This window comes from Ostrea edulis, chromosome 1, assembly GCF_947568905.1.
Source record: "Ostrea edulis chromosome 1, xbOstEdul1.1, whole genome shotgun sequence".
Classification (NCBI taxonomy): Eukaryota; Metazoa; Mollusca; class Bivalvia; order Ostreida; family Ostreidae; genus Ostrea; species Ostrea edulis.
The window spans coordinates 38,288,019-38,310,817 of NC_079164.1; the positions used below are offsets into that span (position 1 = coordinate 38,288,019).

At 35.3% G+C, this 22,799-nt stretch overlaps 2 protein-coding genes across 2 annotated transcripts in view; one reads left to right on the plus strand and one right to left on the minus strand.

The window, feature by feature from the left end:
* The window catches only part of LOC125658677 (uncharacterized), a 27,878-nt gene extending 25,104 nt beyond the window's left edge, over positions 1-2,774 (plus strand). Inside the window, exon 9 of the mRNA XM_048890055.2 lies at positions 280-2,774. Coding sequence (XP_048746012.2) covers positions 280-563 — 284 coding nt within the window. The 3' untranslated portion in view covers positions 564-2,774. The remainder of the gene's footprint in view (positions 1-279) is intronic.
* A 4,163-nt stretch (positions 2,775-6,937) lies between these two features.
* The window catches only part of LOC125658602 (uncharacterized), a 66,019-nt gene continuing 50,157 nt past the window's right edge, over positions 6,938-22,799 (minus strand). Inside the window, exons 36-47 of the mRNA XM_048889934.2 lie at positions 22,604-22,767; positions 22,064-22,214; positions 21,918-21,941; positions 21,562-21,807; positions 21,203-21,451; positions 20,799-20,984; positions 18,903-19,119; positions 16,177-16,376; positions 15,420-15,569; positions 14,846-15,105; positions 11,801-11,977; positions 6,938-8,246 (exon numbers count right to left, since the gene is read on the minus strand). Coding sequence (XP_048745891.2) covers positions 8,187-8,246; positions 11,801-11,977; positions 14,846-15,105; positions 15,420-15,569; positions 16,177-16,376; positions 18,903-19,119; positions 20,799-20,984; positions 21,203-21,451; positions 21,562-21,807; positions 21,918-21,941; positions 22,064-22,214; positions 22,604-22,767 — 2,084 coding nt within the window. The 3' untranslated portion in view covers positions 6,938-8,186. The remainder of the gene's footprint in view (positions 8,247-11,800; positions 11,978-14,845; positions 15,106-15,419; positions 15,570-16,176; positions 16,377-18,902; positions 19,120-20,798; positions 20,985-21,202; positions 21,452-21,561; positions 21,808-21,917; positions 21,942-22,063; positions 22,215-22,603; positions 22,768-22,799) is intronic.

The window sequence follows — 22,799 nt, forward strand, 5'->3', positions numbered from 1 at the left end:
CGTGAATTAGATACAGCACCTTTCGTTATCTTCACCTTTTCATCAACTATATTCATCAAGATTCGTACTCGCATTGTTTACAACTGCCACACATTCATGAGGAAAATGAGATCTTGTAAAGATATTAAAAACACATTTGAAATGTAAATACATGTATTGAAATACGAAACCTTTTTATCTCCCCATATGCACGATGTGTTATGTACATGTATACATGTATAAAACATGCAGTCTACATGAATAGCTGTCTGTATGGTATGTATTTATTCATTCTTTCAGAATGCAGGTGTCCGTGTTCTTCTGTTGGCGTTGTACCAATCAAACAAGATGAAGTAGAAAAACTAGAACAACGATTGGGAGAATTGAAATCGAACCTAACCGTATTGCGAAATTCTACTTCTAAAGCCATCCGGAGCAAAATCAGCGCTGATGACCCGCGACCTTCAGCTAAAAGCCTAGGATTTGTTCTAGGGGCAGGGATTCTGATTTGTGTGTTTGGGGGTATCATTATCAGTGATCTGCCAGAATTGTGGTTATTATTGTCTTGTCAAAAGAGAATGTAATTACAATACTTTTCCTATACAAATTACAGGTGAAAAATCGATTTGGAAGGGACAAGAATGCTATTCATAGACAAAACACTTATTAGTACCCTACCGGTTTGTAAAACCGAAAGGGACTATAGGTTTCTTCTCTGCCTGTCCGTCCATCTGTCTGTCAGTCAATCTGTTCCACTAAGTTTTCTAGACTTTTTCCCGTTATCCTTACGATGATTCATTTGAAATCTGCAGTGTAGTTTCAGACAGGCAAACTACACATCAAATCAAATTTCGTAACGTTTGGTGGTCAGGTGTGAAAGAAATTAATTTTCATATTGTTTTAATATTCATCGATTGGGATTGTGTTCTGATAGAAAAGCTGTAAAAGTAGGATATCTGAATAGACACAGTCGCTGATTATGTAAATAACTGCTTCATTGATTTTACATTTCAAGCCCATTAATCACATTTAAGAAAAGTATGAAATTACGTATCGAATACGTTAATCACGTTAATATCTTTTGTTGTTGTCGGTGAGCGAAGTCGGCAGTACTCAATTTACCACATTCCTGCAATCCGACTGAAATAGTGGGTATTCAAAATCGCCCTTCCAACAGTTGTGTATATATATATATATATATTGCAAAGACGGTGACCCAGATTCCAAACTAGCAACTAGCAAACGGTACGACGCACGATCATGAAATACCGAATTTTCTTTGTTGTTTAATGATATAGTTATCAAACCCAAATTTACTATGTGGCAGTTAGGATATATGCTACATGCTCATGTTCATGAATTGAATTTTAAAGTTTTGTTCTAAATAGTAGCATAAAAGGTGAAGATAACGAACAGTGTTCAATATCATAATTCCCATAAGCAATACAAAATAGAGAGTTGGGTAACACTGACTCCTGGATATACCAGAGGTATTCCACCCCTGATGAAAAGTGAAGATAACGAACAGTGATCAATTTCATAATTCCTACAATCAATACAAAATAGAGAGTTGGGCAAACACGGATCCCTAGATATACCAGAGGTTGGATCAGGTGCCTAGGAGGCGTAACCATCCCCTGTCGACAGGTTACTTCCGCCGTGAGCCCTATATCCTGATTAGGTAAACGGAGTTATACTTAGTAAAAATCAGTGTGCCAAAAACGGCCTAACAAACGGTATGAAACACGTCAGACAGCTCAACTTGTACCGATGTTTAGATCAAAGTTCAAGGTCAAAGAACATTGAATGTATATTATTTCGAATATCAAATCCGTCAATTAATTAGGGTTTCAGTTGGCAATACTGTTAGAATGCTTGTTTACATATGCATACCCAGAAGATAAACCAGTAGAATACATATAAATTTTATTTACGAATGCTTGTTAACGGGGCTGAACGGAAATGTTCTATTTTCGAGAACGGAAAGATTTTTATTGAGAACTGAACGACTGATTTTTTATTAATTGCTTGTTCGTTTTACGTCCCGTCGAAAAATAATCACGATCATTCAAAAAATCAGTTCTCGATAAAAATTGTTCATTTCTCGATAAGAATTAGTGCTATCACGTTTAACTGAAAAGTCGGTAAAGCGCGGTAAAATCATTAGGTTTTGTTAAGTTTGTAGTTTTCGGATTTCGGTTTTGTTTTGTTTACGTTTTACCATATCCCATTTTCTTTGCTACATGTGCTATGATTGGTTCGATATTTTTATCAATGCTACTCTAACCAATAAAATTCCATCGATAATAGTAAAGAAACATGGCGACGTATGGAAAGAAATCACAAGGGTGGGAATACATAATTTAAGAAAGAGAGATTCAGTTATTAACAAAGCAATCACAATCTGCAAGATGTGCAAGTCAAAGGATCGTGGTAGCTCTGTGGTAGAGCGTTCGCTTCATTATCGGGAGGTCGTGAGTTTCAGACCCACTTAAACCTAGTGATTGCTTCTTCACCAAACGCTCGGCATTTAGTTGTGCGAGTCGCAGGTGTTTCGAACATGACTTTAACTTGTCGCAACAGGCGTTAGCATATTAAAGAATTCTTATGGCTACGACCATTTATTTACAAGCGCTATGTCTAGGTCTAAATTTGCAGTACCTGACCTACGGCTAATCTATCATAAAAGCTCTTCAGAGCTTAAGCTACCTGTTGTATTGTACATAATGTCCACTTTCAAAGATTATTACTTTATGATACTTATTGCTTGTTGGTTTGTTGAATAAAATGCATTAAAAATTGGTATTTGCACTTGTACGTAAAAATAGATACTTAAGGGTGCACATTATTCTTAAAATCATTAAGATATTTTGATTTATCACACGAAATCCTTCCGAACGATTGAGGTCCAAAACAAAATATTTTAGACGAAGACGAGAAAGAACGACTTGACTTTGATTTCAAATTATGTTATTCGGACTCTTTCGGCACCGATCACATGCATACAAAACAGAGCGATAAAAGCAGAGACATCAAATTTTCAAAATACATGCCATTCATTTTGAGAGAGAAAGGAACCGACAATATTTTTTTTAATTGAAATATTTAGCCGTAAAAATCACAAATACATAAAAAAAGTAACGAACAATCATCAATTTCATAATCCTATAAAGAATACAAGAACGAGAAAGGCGAACATCGTGCCTTGGAAACATCAGAGGCGGGGACAAGTGTCTTGGAAGAGCAAGCATCCTCTGTAGACCGATCCCACAACTTCATTTGAAAAGCAGTAGACGGTATCTGACGATTGATTATAGCCAATAAATAGACTGTATTTCCAGTATGATGATGCGAGAGATAAAACCTTGACAGAGTTGCTGCTAGACGGTAGGGGTCTAATTATCATGTTAAATAGAACTTTTCGCCGAAAATTGCAAGCGATGCAGCTGGTTACAAAAGAAAACCAAGATGGTGGAGTGATATACCTTGTGAATAGTTTGTTTACAGAGAGACATTTTTATTATATATATTGAAAACGTCGAGTGCCTGTGGCTGAAATCCCTGCACAATCAACTTGTTTGTCACTAGACTGCCTTGGTTTAAAAACTCACCATACGCAGAACAAGCTCTTGCGTATGGGAAGTTGACGATGGAGAAACTGTTGAGTTGTTGGTTTGCTGTTAATATGCAAGGTGAAGATAACGAACAGTGATCAATCTCATAACTCCTACAAGCAATACAAAATAGATAATTGGGCAAACACGGACCCCTGGACATACCAGAGGTGGGATCAGGTGCCTAGGAGGAGTAAGCATCCCCTGTTGACCGGTCACACCCGCCGTGAGCCCCATATCCTGATCAGGTAAACGGAGTTATCTGCAGTCAAAATCAGTGTGCCAAGAACGGCTTAACAATCGGTATGAAACACGTCAGACAGCATTTTACCCAATGCGAGGTTGTATTGACGAACTAGATCGTTATAACGACCATAGAATTTGCGAAATGCTGACTTCAATCGAGACTGTTGAAATCCCTGTACCATCAACTTGTTTGTCAGTAGCTTACCTCGATTTAAAGACTGACTATACCCAGAACAAGCTCTTGCATATCGAATCAGTTGAGATATATAAACACCATATGCAGGTGATAATGGAATATTGCTACATAAATGTGGGAAGTTTACGATGGAGAAGCTGAAATCATCCCGTTTGTCATACAGTTGAGTTGTCAGTTTGTCGTTAATGTCTACTTTCAATAAAATATCTAAGTATGAAGCAGAAGTGGACGACTCTGTGGTGTCCTTCATTTCGAGCTCACAGGGATATATCAAATCGACATATGAATGAAAGCTATCATTGTTAATAGACAAAACGTCATCGATATATCTAAAAGTCGAATTGAAGGTCACAGCGAGAGATTTTTTCTTCTCACGTAGAAGTTTTTGAATAAATTCTGCTTCATATGAATATAAAAACAGGTCAGCTAACAAAGGAGCACAATTCGTGCCCATGGGAATTCCAACAGACTGTTGGAAGACCTGATCACCAAAGACCACGAAGATATTGTCAATGAGGAACTCTAGCATACTTTTTATTTCAACTTCAGAGTACTTGTGCGTGGAATCAGAGTGGTGTTTAACAAAGTAAGTTTTTGAATGACTGATCACTAGATATGAATATTTCCGTTTTCCTTTTTTGTTGAAGAAGCAACTGTCTATGATGTCAAAAAGTCTAGTCTTTAATTTATCGTGAGGAATGGTCGTGTATAGTGTTGACAAGTCATAGGTTTTAATGCTATTGATTTGGGAAAAATTCTGTGATTTCAAGTTTACTAAAAGTTCTTTAGAATTTTTTAGAATCCACATTTGATTAACACCACTTCTGGCATATGTAGTCGCACAGTAAGTTTGAAGTTTCTCCTTCACAGCTGTTAACATTTTCGTGAGGAGCAAAGATAGGGGCTTGGTAGAGCACTTACTGGATCCAGCAATGCATCTTTGTTTGTTTGTATCTATTTTTAATGAAATATCTAAGTATAAAGCAGAAGTGGGTGGCTCTCTGCTGTCTTTTAGTTCGAGTTCACTTGGATATTATGTCGAATCGAGATACGAATGAAAGTTATTATTGCTAATAGATAAAACGTCGTCGATATATCAAAATGTCGAATTGAAGTCGACAGCAAGAAATTATTTTCTTCTCACGTCGAAGTTTTTGAATAAATTCTGCTTCATAAGAATATAAAAATAGGTCAGCTAACAATGGAGCACAATTCGTGCCCATGGGAACTCCAACAGACTGTTAGAAGACCTGATCACCAAAGACTACGAAGATATTGTCAATGAGGAACTCAAGCATATTTTTTATTTCAACTTCGGAGTACTTGTGTGTGGAATCAGGGTGGTGTTTAATAAATAAATTGTTTGGATGACTGATCACTAGATATGAATATTTCCGTTTTCCATTTTTGTTGAAGAAGCAACTCTCTATGATGTCGAAAGTCTAGTCTTTAATTCATTGTGAGGAATGGTCGTGTAAAGTATTAAAGAACGAACAAACAATTGGTATGGAACACATCAGACAGCATTCGTTGTAAAGAAAGATTGTATTTGCAAATGAGATCATTATTATAGCAACCATATGATTTCTGAAATGTTGACTTTAAACGAGACTTTTGAAATCCTTGTAACGGCAACTTATTAATCAATAACCTGCCTTTGTTTGAGATACATACACACGATAAGCAGGTTATATTAGAATATTGCTATATAGATATGGGCTGTTAATTATTGAAAAGCTGGTCGTCCTGTTTATCGTAAAGTTGAGTTGTCGGTTTACTGTTAACGCCTATGCAGTAAAATGTTTAAATATGAAGCAAATGTAGTAAACTTAGTAGTGGATTTTAATCGAATGGACATATGAATGTAAGCGAATGCTGTTAATAGAAAACCTGTTTCCGATAGATCTGAATGTCGAGTAGAAGTCCGCAACAAGATATTTTTTCTCTGCATGTAGAAGTTTTTTGTTAGTAAATTTGCCTCTTCAGAATACAAAAACAGCTTTAATAGCTGATAAAGGAACAGAATTTGAGTGGTGTTTAACAAAACAATATATTTGGATGACTGATCACAAAATGTGATATTTCCGAGTTTCATGTTTTATTGAAAGAAAGAAAAAACATCTATCGATGATGTCGAAAAGGCTAATCTTTTATTTATCATAGGGAATGGTGGTGTAAAATGTACGTTTTGATGTCGTAAATTTTGTAAAAGGTTTTGTGATTATAATTTTTGTATATTTTCTTTGGAATGTTTGAGAATCCATATTTGATTAGACTGGCATACGTTTTGGCGCAATATATCTGAAATTTCTCCTTGTGTGTGCCTTGGAATATAGCATGGTTTTGGATAACATTTGTATAGGTCTAGATGTTATTAGCTAGTCTGTATTCTGCAGACTTTCCCGTTTTTATTTCTTCCAGATGTGATGCAAATTATTAACGTATTTGCGGACTAGGTTTGACGTTAATCATTCTGTCTGTGTCGCAAATATAATGGCGTATCACATAGGCATTATACCTGAAATGTCTTTGACATGCATAGCTATTTTATTTTCAGAAATATTTAGAGCAAAATGTATTGTTCGGATGCATATTTCACTTAGAATTTGTTTAGTTCTTCCACAGAGTATATAGTACACATGAACATAGCGGTAAGACCGGAAGCCTATACATGCAGTTTCCGTTTTTGACTTGATTTCATAGATATAGAGTACATCCATGTAGCCGTCTATGCAAAAAATCAAATCATCTGAATAAAACATTTCTCGAATATTTATTTTCCTTATTTTATTTAGATTATTTGCAAAGAGAGCAATCTTTGATTTTCTGTATATCTAGAAACTTTCGTCATCAAAATATACGTATATTATTGTCATTTCCTTTATGTATAATAAAAACTAAGTTTCAATTAACTCGTTTATTTATTGAATACAAACAATACGAAACATTTTATACATAGACATTCAAAGTGTAGAAGTCACATACAAATAATAATATAAAATCGTAGTGGTTAAAGGTGCTGTATTCATGAGTACACACGGTATGCATCGGAATGATTTATAGATTTTCAATTCAGTCATCATTTTTGTTTAATTCATTCATTGAAATACAGGGAATTATATTTCTCACGTATAAATAGTATCCATAAAAGAGCTGCGACTCTTACCAGTATAGATGTTGACAAATTATAAAGCACGGGAACAATTTTTAATTAACTTACAGAAAGATGAGTTATTTCGTTTACCTCTGTTTAATTGCAAATTATAAAAAGAATGTTTAATTTCAGTTTATATACAGGTGAAAGTAAAACTGGTACATGCTGCACTTACACACTGTAAACAAATATGTATGACATAGTTTGAACAATGAAACTACATTATGTACAATGTTAGAGAGAAATATACTTTTTCGCCATTAGAACCGTCAAGAAGCTAATAATTTTCTTTTTTAAAAAAAAAATAGAAAGTTAGGTGCCATTTAGTCTGAGAGAAAGGCATTTAAGAAATTATTTTTTAGAATTCTTCATACAATGACAGATAAAGATATTTCTATGAAAAAAAGAAAGATTAAGAAAAATGAATCATGTTTCCCTCAATACACATCCCCTTGGGTATAACCATAACATCAGAATCTCCTACCATAACACCAAGTCTTTGCATTCAATCCACACAAAAAACTCAACTGCGTAGACGCTAGCAATTAGAAGCGCTAGCAATGGCTGCATTGAAAAACCATAAGTATATATCCAATGAAAATGATTCTTGACGAGTTTATTTGTAGGTGAGCATTAAATCTGTTCTCAGCAGGTATTGCTAAGATCTGTCTGTAGAAAAAATCTAAATCATACCTTAAAAGGAAATCTAAACGCAAAACGTGGTTTCAAAGGGGGCGACACGTACATTTGTGAATATATGAAGGATCGAACTGTTCAATGTTATTCAGATTTGACGTCCAGCTTATGCTGTATAAATGTGGAGAAAGTGCTTAATGAATCCAGATCATTGACACCCAATGACGACCCCTCCCCGAAAAAAATCCACCCATCATTCAACCGAAATTGCTACAAAGACAAGTGGTCAAATCAAGTTTTTTTAAAAAGTAGAAATGGTTTATATAAGAGTCTAGTTGTCCTTTCACTGATAATTTGTCGATTACTGCTTCTTCACCATGCTGTATCCATCGTTTTCATCGTCGTTCTCAATTGGCAAGAGCTTGGAAAAATAGCAAACAAGTATGAGCATATCTCCAATGCCATGAATATTTTACTTTAGGAATCTAGATAACAACAGTGGACAACACCTTAAACAATTATCATCCGATATTTAACTCTTTTAAAGTACTGGAATCATACATGTAAATATACAACAACCATGCAAGATCCAATATGTACGACCATGAATATGATACATGTGGCAAGTATGACTATTGCTTTAAGGTAGTGATTGCATGGGTCAAGGAAAATTAATGAATCTATGAATTTTTGTTTTGTTTTGATTTTTACATATTTTGTAGTTAACAATATTTGTAACTCATTATGAAAGTATCATATATGATTTTCACGGGAATTGTGATGCTACAGTTGTCATAGTAACCCCTCTTGTAGGCTTTCCGAAATAAATGGTATAGGTGTTTAAGATGGTGTTTAAAATTGATACAAAAAGAGTAAGTAATACAAGTTTTATATCAAATTGAAGTTAAAGCATGAATTAATATATACATGTGTAATTTGCATCAAGATGTCTATTTACTTTCATATGAAGTAGAAGCACGGCTGCTTATGAACACTTTTGCTATTTTTAGAATTTTTTACCACAGCAGGCATATTTTCACCCCCTGAGAAATAAATGACCGATGAATTCTTTTTATTTTTACATATGTTCTAACTGATGTTAGTAGGAATGTTTCCTGAAAATATCAATGTTGGTTTTCAGGTTTATTATGGCGCTATGAGCACTATAGTTATACCCCCTCCTTGTATAAATGCTACAGGTGATAATATAGATGAAAGGTGAAGATAACGAACAGTGATCAATCCCACAACTCGTACAAGCAATACAAAATAGAGAGTTGGGCAAACACGGACCCCTGGACACACCAGAGATAAATATGCATCTTGCATGTATTTGTTTTAACTCGTATTAAAACTATAAAGATGTTTTGATGTTTATTATTTAATTCCACATAGAATAATCGTATTGTTGCTTTGGAGATGTATTTATTACTTTCTGTTTGAATACAGGTGATTATGTGTATGAAACAGATAAGTGATAATAGAGAATAAAACGGCGAGATGGTCGAATTTCTAAATCGTTCACCCCAGTATATGACATGTAGTATATGTTTGCGATAAAATTTGATGGAATATCATGAGCGTGTCATTTTCTTATTATAAAACATGGAATGGATTGGTGCAAAGAACAACCTATCAGCGGCTATATCTAAATAAAAAGGTTAACCTACATACACATATATGTAAGTCAAATAACCTAACATCATTTGTAAGGTTGAAAGGTATGAATCTTCACAAGTTATTCAACATGACTCCGAAGCAAATAGTGTGTGCAAAGAGTAACATCACATGAAAATGTATTTACGTTTTTAAAGGATACACACTCGTCAAATAAAATAGTTTTAAAAACTCGTAGTCTCATAAATCAGAAGTCCCATGTGGCCATCTTAAAATTACGATAACTGTCAAATATAACGACACTGGCTTCGACGAGTAGAAGATAATCTATGAGAAATTTCACGACACGCAGAAAGGTACTGGAGGTAATAGATCATGGTGGACATTCCACAAGAGCCATCGCACCTATTTGGGGACCACTTGAAAAATTGCCGAAACTAAAGGCGACTGAGAACATATGAAGAAAAACGAGCTAAAACTGCGTTGGGATGCCAACACAGATGTCCCGAACACCTCTCCAAGTCGGAAATGGTGACAGGAAAAGAAATTGATGCCACATATTGACTCAGGATTCTCAATTAACCATAGAAACAAGCTTTGGTTAAAATCCGACAAACTTTGATTTTGGCAGCCATTTTGAAACATTTGAAAATTGAATGGAAAGTACTACTGATCTTAGACCCTCAATTGATCTCAGGACCCAAATTTCGTAGAGATTTTAACACTTTGAAATATTTCGGTATATGGCGACCATTTTGAAAATGGGGCTCAAAACAAAATTTTGATGCGAAAAACGGACTTAGGTTCATCAATTTACTCTAAAAATAGAATTTTCTGTGCCTCATATTTGTAGGGCCAGCCCTTTTTAATATCAAAAGAAAAGGTCTTGTGTTTTCAAACATTTCTTGTTCTATAAGTATTCAGAAATTCCTTATCGTTTTCGAGTTACTTAGATAAATATTTATAGGGAGTCAATACTGTTACTTCCTAATGGGAGCGATTAGCATAGAAATGAAAAGTACGTGTTGTAAAGAACATTATTCTGATTAATGTTTGTTCAATAATGCTTTACAAAATATTTGTCCTTTTCAAGATATGACAACAAACATTTATGGCTTTGGCCCTTTAAACCCCTTTCAAGATATATAACTGGTACCGTATACGTTTTACTCAAGACATCAAAAAATTTGGTTTTGGTCCTTTAAACCCCTAATTACGTAAAATATGATCTAAATAATGATATTTGTAGATGAGGATCGTTAAGATAAACAGTTTCGCTTCTATGACTTACAACAAAACTTCATGTAGGCGAGTTGAAAATTAACTCTTTTGGCCTCTTAAATCCCTAATTTCGTAACAATTGACCAAAACAATGGTATGTGTAGATAATGATTGTCATGATGAACATTTTATGTTCTACGATTGATCACAAAATGTTGGTTTAGAAGATATTTGCTTGAGACTTTTCGCCCCTATAGGCCCGATTATTAAGAATCAGCCCTTTTCCCCTCATATTGACAGAAAGATCTTTGGAAACTGCACTCTTCTTGTTCTATATGTCTTCACATAATATTTCCTAGAACAGAGATAATCTAGATCAATGTCAAAAATCACAGAAATGGGCGAAACATTTTCGCATCCATTTTTTCATGTCCAGGCGAGCATTTAGGCAAATGACTTCCGGCCAAATCGAAGGCCTGAAAAACATCTAGAATAATTATCTTGTCTCAAAATTTCAAGACTCTAGCTTTGATAGTTACGGAGGAGATAGGTGGACAAGACCGGCTTCCAAAAAGTCACTAAAAGGGAGAAAACACTTGACCGGAAGTACGTTTCGCTCACGAATTGGCATTCAAATTTTCCTCACCAAATTACAGGAGACGGAAGACCTTAATAATAATGATATAGAAGAAAAACATACAGTAGAATAATAGTAAGGTCTTCCGCAGGAAACGGAAGACCTTGATATAGAAGAAAAATATACAGTAGACTTTTGCAGAATCAATAGGTTACAAATAAAACAAACATACAGACAGGCAATATTTATTTCCATATCATTAAAACATGCATTAAATCAGGTAGACAATTCAAGAGCAATTTGCATTCCAGGATCAACTATAATATAAAATTTAGATCTTAACTAGCATTGGCATTTTAATAAAAGTTTATCAATTTCATCTTCTTACACAAGGCATACGTATTTTCATATTTGCGAAACATGCGTGTTAGTAAATGCTAGTTTTTTTTTGTAGAATGTTAGTATTCTGAAACATGATAAAAAATACTTGACACAATTTTAAGCACAAGGGCTATTTGATTTTGATTTCAATTCTGTAGAGTGGTGTAATAAGTGCTAACTCGTTTAGCGGGTCCCTCATAGTCGTCCTCGTGGTTATATTCCGATTCTCGGTACCCTTTATTGGTGGCCCCACCAAGACTCTGATAGGCGTGGTCCTCTCGGTACACGTGAAGTCCACTCTCATAGTCCCCAGATCCTCCTGTGTTGTATTCATGAATCTGTGAATCTGATAGTACCTGTGGAAGACAAAATTTAAACAATAGAGTTTTGGAAAAGAATGGTCCAGATTTATCGACTGATAAACTAAAGCATCGTCGCTAGCCACGACTACGGAGTCGGGTAGTACCTACCCAACCTCAAACCGTGACTGCATGATCAGCGAAACACTCGATTTCTATGAATATTTATAACAAGATAATTCTTTTCACCAATCACAGTCACAATAACATATCTCCGATATTTTAATGACTGCACCCACAACTAAAACGTGCAGTATTTGTAATAGCGGACAAAAGAGGTTACATACTATCCCTGTTTACAGAAGAAATTAAAGTTTATAAGTATTCATTAAATGAAATTTGCATTAACAGTAGTGGTTACGCTTGTAATTTCTGTCTTAATAAACTTAATCGTATTCTCAAACTTGATGTGGAAATTCGGGGTAAAGTGGGTGTGTTGAAATCTGAAAGACTAGAGTTGATCGGACACTCATATAAATAATCTCAGCGGAAAAGTTCCGATAGTATATTTCATAATAGTTTGTACTACGATTGGAGATACAGAACTTACTGATTAACAATTACTTTATACAAAGCATATAAGCATACAAAATTAACAGCAATAAAACGAAAACTGCAATTTTTTAACCAATCTATTTGGAGGCGTCCTATACTATCGAAACTCTTCAGCGTTGAGAAAGAAAATATGAAATGGTGGCCAGTTGCAACGGCTTCAAAAATAGCCATTTTTATTTTCTGTGGGATTTACATAATGTAAAGGTAAGAAATGCATGTTCCATTGTGATAGGGAGTTAATAGGATGTCTAAGGCAAACAGTTGAAGCGGACAAGAAATTCAGTTGAACCCATTTTAATCGCAACAAGCAACCAAAGTTCAGGTAAGATTTCCCGAATCACTTTGTGTGACACTGGTCTGAGATTCGGAATAGTCGTGAGTCCAAATATCCAGCCTCGACGAATCTCGCTGAAATTATCATCTAAACAGACCGGTGTGGTTACGCATATTATATGGTAAATTTATTACACCGTTGAAGTCAACAAAGAAGCGTCCTTTAGTTACAACAGCTAAAAAAGTGTCCATTTTGTTCTCAATCGGCAATCCCCGGATTATTCCGCTACGAGCACGCAATGACCTCCGAATGATTTTCTTTTCACCAAAAAAAAAAAAAAAAAAAAGAAACCGTGGACGCTCACCGATTTCTTGACTAATGAACATAAATATTCATGAAGTTTTTTCAATCATACAGCCACGGCATTTGACGTAGTGTAAATAGAGACAATAGGTATGGCTTGGGACGATGAAACTAAAGGAGCATTAGCTGAGTGATGACAACCCTTTTTCTCGAAATCTCTTAATGGCATAGGAATACATATTAATGAAAGGCGAAGATAACGAACAATGATCAATCTCACAAGGAATAAATACTAAAAAGTTGGGCAAACACGGACCCCAGGACACACCAGATGAAAGGTAATGGGACCATCTTCCATTGCCAAAAAGAAGTTTGCCATCGCTATAGAACATACAATACCAGCTATTATTTAGTTACGAATTTTAAAACATTTATCGAAATGTTCAAATATGAAACAACTTCATTTTCAAAACAACAGTAAATATGGTAGTCTCTTTCGTACTGAGAGTTTTCAAAATAACACAAAAGGTATTTTAAAGCAAATATCATTCATTGTTTTGCAATGGAGATGCATATCAAGACTACAAAATATGAAAACAGTGCATCAATAAACTTCTGCAAATAGAATATAGTTCTTTAAAATCGAGGGGTCCATGGGCGTTAAGGGGTCATCTGAGTATGCGCATTTTATTCTTTAAATATCATAGCGTTACCTGTGTGCTTTTTATGCTATTCTTTTTATACTTTGCACTAGATGATAGGTACATGTATATGGATATACCTAGCATAACAATTGATAATTTAGAATTATTATATAGGTACCTTGTAATTAAATTTCATCACATCACAGCATGAGATTGATCACTGTTCGTTATCTTCACCTTTCATCACAGCAAAATGTGATTTTCTAGTTGAGTTTGAAAATAGCATATGAATTTTTACAGTTTTCAAAGAGGGTCCATTGCTCATTATAGGTGATCATGCAAATGTTTGCTTGCTTGATATCCAGGATTTGGATATTTTACTGACCACACAAGCAAACGGACAATTCTACATTATGACAAATGGGATGACTATCTTCCCATTATATACTATGAAAATCTACAATGCATGCAGCAATGTCGCATTATCACCTGCATATGTTGTTTATTTCTCAAAGCTGATTCAATACGCAAGACCATACGTAAGATAAACCGCAAGCCCTATATCTCCATAATGCAAACGGAGTAATCCGAAGTTATAATCAGTATGTAAAGTTGGTATGAAACACATCAGACAACATTGGACCTAACGACATATTGTATTTGTAAAATAAATCGTTATAACGACCTTAGAATTTGCGAAATTCTTACTTAAAACGAAACTGTTGAAACCTTTGTAACATCAATGCATTTGTCAGTAACCTGCTTCGATTTTTTTTTAAAAAAAATGACCATGCGCTGAATACCGATGCAACAAAATTTTAAAAAGCTACACAAAATTCCTTTACCGAAATTTTTCGCAATACATTACTTTTTAAATGGTCCAGTTAGTATATCAATTGCTTGTTAATTTTTAACTACAAGATTAAGATGCAACTCAATAAAACTATTCCCGTAAATGTGTATACTTATATTTGTAAATTTCATTATAAATTCAACTCATAAAGACTTCTAAACATTTAAACGAAACCTACAAGTAATTATTTTACAAAAATATATGAAGCACAAAAATATATCGTTTAAAACCTTCACCTTGTCAGCAGGTATTTGATCATATTCCTCAACCTCTGGACGAGCCGCCGTAATTGTATTATCCCCATGGCCAACAAATGCGGGATTTTCAAAGTTTCCATTTCCATTCATGTGTTTTTCTTGGGATCTTCGTTTCACACAGAAACAAATGACAACAGCGACCACAAGCACAATCACAACCACCAAAACAACGGCAATGATTATGACCATAGTATCACCAGACGACAGGGGATCCGATGTTGATTGTTTGGTTGGTTTACCTGTAGAGTAAAAGACGATAAGTTACTCAAACAAAGCTTCGTATAAAGATATTTTACCATCTAACATCAAAATTCAAATCTGTATGAAGTTTCAGTTCACCATTGTTGGTTTCATTTTAAAGAGCAGTATCTAAGATTTCTATCATTATTTCGAAACTTCTATTTATATGTAGATTGTAAATAGTGAAGAGTTTAACTTCTATTTATATGTAGATTGTAAATAGTGAAGAGTTTTACAAATAACTTTATATTTCTGTAATTATTTTGAAACTTTAAACCGCAGGTGATACAAAAGTATTTCAATTTGAACGCACACTGCGATTGGAGAAATGAACCAGTGGAGGAGATGGTTCCATCAGGACATGTTCTGCAGCTAGTTTGGCCGGGTCGATCTTGATAAGTATTGGGCAAACACTCAGCACATCGACCGTTTTGGTTGTAATACCATCCAGATGGACAAGGGGCTGTAAAATAGAATAAACATGAAGAATATAACTTTTAAAAAGATTTGAACTAAACATCCAACACATATACACAATATCACACATATCCGATCTCGTAGATTAAATAGGAAATATAAACAGGCAATGTTTATTGATTATACTCGTCAGTTTTGATAAGATGTGGGACCATACGATATTGATTAACTATGACTTTCGCTTGAATCGTAATAAATAACGGAAAACTTCGTTATGCATGTTATAGTTAACACTCAACCATATTTCGTACTTTTAATGAATGTTAAATATAATTTTGGGAGAAAATGTTTCATATGAAACCCCCTCTCCGAATTCGATTCTCGATCCCGGGGTCTCGTCAAAACTTGTGGCTGTTAACATAGGTAGTTACTGTTCCTTCGCCAAGCATCCACTCTCGAATCTTTCAGATACTAATACTGTGACCTTAAAACGGAGGTCACCTTCCACGATAGCAGGTGAAAGGTTCCTCGCTCTATGAGCTTCACTGCCATGAATACTAAGTCATAATTTGTTATACTTGGCTAACAGGTGTTGCCGTCTCTCCATGAGTGAAAACTTCTCGTATGGAATATCAACAAAACAAAATACTAACCACAAATGTCCTGTCCTGCAACATTAAAAGTTACAGAGCCAACATTGCATTTTCTGACATCTGTCTGCGCTGAAGACTTTGTGAATGGGCATGATATTCGTGGACATCTGTTTTTGAAATTACCGGATTGAAAGAAACTTTCAACAGCTTTCCCGGCGTCATTCATTCTGTTGGTAAGGTCATTTTTGTTGCCCCCATACCTATAGATACATGTACATGACTTGTATTTGTACCAGCACACCGATAAATCACACACAAATGCTTGCTCATGCATCTAGTTTATCTACAATTCCTATTTTCGTGATCGAGAGATGTTAAATGATTAGAGCTAAAACGACTACCAAAAATTAATATTCGAATCTTCGTTTAACAGTTACATGTGCATTCCTTGTGGCAATTCCTTTCTTCTGGTACCAATAATTTTGACCTCATGATATTGACCTTCCACTTTAACGATTTTTAAAAATGATTGTAACCTTTGCCATAACTTTTCAATGCACAGAGATACGGCTTTTATAATTCACAGGTGAATTCCTTGTGACGATATTTTTTGTTGGTAATAAATAATTGACGATATGAGCTTGACCCTGAAATTTGGCAGTCATACGGGGGGATCAGTATTTCACAAACACAGCTTGCTTTCCTGTTATAATCTACATGTAGCATGCTCAATTTCTGGATTACAATAGCTTTGTTAATCAGCTTTTTATTAGCATTACAGAGACATATTCACATCTTCCAAAAGTGTTTTGCTCGTATCAACGATTCAGTATATTAATTTGTAATTCCAATATAGTAACTAAAGTTAATGAGTTGTCAATCCGGAATCTTCGCCTCCACACGGTGTAAGACAAATTCCACTTTTTAATTAAAGAAACAAAAAATGGCGTTAAACGAAAATATATCATGAACCTGAGGGATGTTTCCGTTTTGCCTTTACATAGGGATCAAGTAGCGTGCTCTAGTTACATGAAAAGAAAAATACTCCCACTTTTAACTTCTTTTTTCATCGAGAAAAATGGCAATGATCAAAATGCTGTTTAAGGAGGTTCTCTACATCGTCATAATGGCTAACTTCCTTTTAAAACAAGGGTGAAAATATAGATATCAGCAATATTTGTCTATTCGTTTCCAACAGAATAGCCGAGTAGCTCAGTAGGTTAGCACGTCAACTGATAAACTGTAGATCGTGCGTTCGAAACCAGTAGGGGTTTTAAATTTATTTCAGATCACTTTCTAATAAAACTACATTTTTTGACTAAATGAAGTAAATTTGAAAGTTTTCAATTTCAAAATATTGCTGCACAAATCCTCCACTTTTCACACGTATCAAATTTCTCTGGTCTAGAGTACATCCTTAAAGTTTAAAGTGTTGAATTAACTTGTTTGTGAGTACTAAACACGTGAGCGAATACTACAATTCAGTCGAATTATGCACGATTTCATATTCATCCGTGCATATTCGAACATTTCTTTCAGCTTAAGGAGGTGTGCTACACCAGAAAAATTTGACGTAGATGAAAAGTGGAGGATATGTACAGTAATATTTTGAAGTTGAAAATTTTCAAATTTACTTTATTTTGTCAAAAAATACAGTTTTAGAGGAAGGTAATCTGAAAAAATATTAAAACCCCTGCTGTACTTGAACCTCCGACCTATAGGTCAGCAGTCGGTATTCTAACCTACTGAGCTACTCGGCTAGGTATTTAAATTGAAAAGAAAAAGCCAAATATTGCTGATATCGATTTTTTCATCCATGTTTTTAAAGGAAGTCAGCCATTATGACGATGTAGAGTACTACCTTAATGAATAACAGAAAAAATATCTCGTTTTCATGTCAATGTGCAGAAGTACAATAGGTACCATATATCGGATTTACCCAAGGATAGACAATCTTTGTACATATCTTCTCAATATTATGATTCACTCGAAAGATTAGCATGACGTATAGTAAGTCATCGATAAAACTTATATAAATGTGCGTACACAATCCTTTAGTGATACAGTGGCGGATATAAGGAGGGCGCAGTTGGCGGGCATTTTCAAATCTAAGGTAAATCGTGACCTCTTGTTTAAAATAATGTAAACGATAAAAGAAGCAATAAATTCTTCCACTCTCGGAGAAATAAATGACAAAATCTTTTGATTTATTGAATTACTTTTACTGGGAGAACTTACAGTTTTTCCAAAAACCCTTAAACTTTGCGTCATTTTAATAATTTCACCTTATTGAAAATTGCAGAAAATAGTAAAAATGACTACATAGGAGACATATTTCAAGTCCTATCAAATCTGTAAAATTCAGGAGCTTCCGGGGGCTAGACCCCATGCCTTATAAAGTTGCCCCTAACCGCAATTCTTGGATCCGCCTGTGATTCATATTAAAGCAATAGCATAGGTTAATTTGATCGGTGCGAGTATGTTGTACATGTACTTTAGACGTTTAACACATACACAACAAACACGCTCTCTCTCTCTCTCTCTCTCTCTCTCTCTCTCTCTCTCTCTCTCTCTCTCTCTCTCACGCATACATAAACACACACCACTGCGATACTACAAGTACATCCCACTAACAACATTGCCAAGGAATAATGTTCGTAACTTCTTACAATTGTAAAAATGTACGATCGTATGTTTCAATAAAAGCATATGTAATATATTTGTAATGTAAATAACGTAAACTTTAATTTGTGGTAAATGAATTTTATATAAAAGGAAAAACATACGGAAGAGTGCCATCCATCCTCATGGTAATGTTAAACAGACTTGCAGTGACAGTTGTACTTCCAATTCTCTTGAACGGTCTGTCACAAAGCGCAATGTCACTCCCGGGACACAGGCGAGCGTTTGAAATACAGTCCTTCAGGTCACCAGCGTCAAATTCAGAGTTTGGGCAATTAAATTCAAAATTGTACTGTCGCTGAATAATTGCAGGTTCCGGTTCTAAAAAAACCCAATAAAGGTTAATGCTATTAAAACGATTATCAACACGACTGTGAAAATGTAACATTATCTCCACACACAGAGAGAGATAGATAAATAGATATATTGATTGATTGTTTTGATGTTTACCGCCACACTCAACAATTTTTCAGTTATATGGTGGCGCCTAGTTTTTATTGGTGGAAGAGAGAACACAGATACAATGTACCTGGGAAGAGACCACCGACCTTCCGAAAGTACACTGGGAAAAATTCTCACTTACCGACGCGAGCGGGATTCGAATCCGCGCCGACAGAGGTGAGAGGCCGTGTGATTTTGAGCGCGATGCTCTAAACACTCGGCCACAGAGGCCCAGATAGATAGTTAGATAGATATATAGATTGATAAAGACTTTCCTAAATGAAAACTTGACACAACTATTGACCAGTGTTTCTTGTATTAATATCATGCATTTTCATTTGGGTTTTTTAAAACAAAAACTGTTTTCTATCTCTACTGAGGATAGTACACGGGTGCTCTGTCATAACGGTCCAGCTAGTACAAAAGCCATCTAACACTACCATATTGTCCCCCAGAAAAAAGCGTCCCGACTCTCCCAAAGTGTCATTGCCTGTAGAGTGAAGTTCTGGTGGAAATCACTCTCACCCGCCAGAGAACACCAAGGTCCCACCGTAGGCGCCAAAATAAAACAGAGACAAGTATATACCTCTGATGCAGATCGAACACGGGACCTCTGACACAAACGTCCAGTGTTCTACTGAGCTGACGGGTTAACCTAGTGGGAGGACAACCTGTCTAACATACCATGTCTGTCGTGTGCTAAAATTGCACGGTTTGGAGATACAATACACACACAGCTCTTAGGATATAGATGATATCAAACCCCAAACTATAGGGGATCCTATATATACAATGTATATATTATATGTACTTTTTATTTAATGATATTAACATCTAGTGATGAAACGCTTGATATATCACAATATGTCGGTGTCTCTGACAAAAACAACAGACGACACAGTTACTGTGTCGTACTGACGTAGTTGTGGCTACATTCACTGTGTTCTTACGCTTATTTTTAATTGAAATTCATTGTTTGTCATTTGCAACAATGAAGACACATTTTGCTTCAATCTAATTAGAGCCGCTTTATGTGCCGTTTCACTTTGTCCGCTTGTGAATATATACATTCTACGAACTCCGCAACTTACTTCGTGGCCTACTTCGTGGCATTATTGAAATTGTTGGAAAATGTTTTCTGCTGTAATTTTACCTTCAATTTGAAGTATGATAAATATCGCTTACTAACCTCCATTATATCATGTTTATGTGTTTAGAGTTTGCCTTTCTTGGACTATTTCCAATTACCATCGTTCATGCATAAACATCATTACCAAATATGGAGAAAAGAAAGTATTTCCATTTTAAAAATGCAGATAAACAGAAATATAAATAGTAAAATGGCTTTCTTTGATTTGTTAGACGGGAGATAAAGTTGGCAGACATTGCAAAAAATGCAATTTCTGTAATATTTGCGATTTCATCTAACGTTGAAAAACTATTTTTTCTGCAATGCTTGCGACCTACATCTAATTCTCCCGTTGAAAAACTGCTCTTTCATCAATGTGTTCGACTTTCATTTCCTGTTTAACAACCCCAAGACCCTAAAAATAACTCACTGATACAAATGTTGGAAAAATTGCTTGGAAAAGGAGGAACCCACTGTGCCCTGGTTTGATCGCAGGCATGTCGTTCAGAGGTTGTATGTATATAACCATCATTGCACTTCTCCAATTCGCATATCAATTGTGTACCATCCTGACATCTTAAAAGACCATTAAAGGGAAGAGGTGGACTCTCACAGCCTGTATCAATAGATCATATATTCATTGTCATATTCGAAACAGTATCATATAGCATCAGTACATGTCCCCTATAATTTTCTTTAAGTTATTTTGTGTATTAACAATTGTATATGAAAACAGTTGTATTTGTAACTAAGCTGTGTATAAAATGGCACATACGCGTAGAAAGTATTAAATTGTGTAGAGAACGTTTTAATAAGGACGAATCAGGAAATGACCTAAAAGTTTGGTGACGTTTACGGAGAACGAGCACTGCTTCATATTGCCAGAACCATCACGAGCGGCATACTGAATGCTGTGTAAACCAACATTTCGATCCATGCCGTTTTGGGTATTCTGGGTCAGCTGAACGTAACCCGAATTATCTCTAGCGACTACAGGAGGCCATGTGACAGCCCTATTGTAGTCTGTTACATACACTTGAAGTACGGCACTTGGACAGGATTCAAAGTACGGGTCGGTGTTATCTAAAAATAAAACAACATGTCATGTAATTTTTCCAACTGCGACACACGACAAAAAATCATTTCTTCTTTATATTAGTTTTGATGTATGAATTATACTATGCTTTTTGTACCAATGATGTGCACGGAGACGGTACATGTCGCAGTTCCACGTGCGTCCGTTGCTGTTATGGTGACAGGTTGTAAGCTTGATTTCCACTGCAGTGAAGTGGTTGTGAAATGTAAGTTCAACTTTTGACCAGAACAACTTTTGCCATAAGTGGACTCTGATATTATGTCATACAGTGACACATTCACCCTGTCCTCTTTCGGTGGTAATAGGATGGACTTGGAGGATGTTGGACAATTTTCTATGCTAGCTGAAGTTTTGATATAGACATATTTACTAACTGTCCACAGACTCGGGTATGATTTTCATGAAAAGATTATTTATCTATTGATATTTTTCAGATAATTATGTTGTACTTACGTGGTGTAGAACAAACAATGGTTGCTACAGAATAAAAAGTAATATATAGATTTTTAAAAAGACACATCTGATAAAAAAGCTGCCTACCCATGCAGAATTACTAAAATAGTGATGTTTAACCTGTATATATTTATATATGCGTTTACCTGTACACACAGAGCAGCAGGACCCTGGCGGCTTTATTCGGTTCTCGACAGGACAAAACCCGAGGTCAGGACAAAATATTGGTGAGCAGGTAAGTGAACTGTTCAAACAGGAACACCTCTGACAATCCACTACTACATCACCACCAAAGTTCTAGAATTAAAAATTTATAATCTCATCTCTATACAAAAGGACGTACTCTTATATTTCTGTATAGTACCTTTTGGGAGCGTCAATAATATACTTATTTGTCGTGTTTTTCATTGGATTGAATGACATATTTATCTACTGCAACAAACAATTTTGAATTGCCATGACCTCCTTACGAGTATGTTTACAGAATTATGGATTGTATCATTCACGAAAGATGCCTAATAAAACAAATGCACACTACATTATACCAACTGTACTCTTAGATTTAGAGTGTGGGTTTAATGTGTATTATGAAGCATACCACAGAGTTAATCAATTTATCCAAGAACACTGGATTTTTTCCTTGAGCAATTTTCAACATTTTACTTTGCAAAACACTATTAACAAACCTGGATGTATATTCCATTCTTAACACAGTCTGTTCCCTTCACCGGAGAAGAACAGCGCGTGCAGGTCTTGGTTCCACAACACTTACTAGTACCATAACAGTCCGCGTCCAAAGAACATGCAAAGCCTGAACATAAGGATGCAGAGGGACAGCTTCCAAATTTGTCTGTAAATAAAAGAAATCAAATATTGACATTT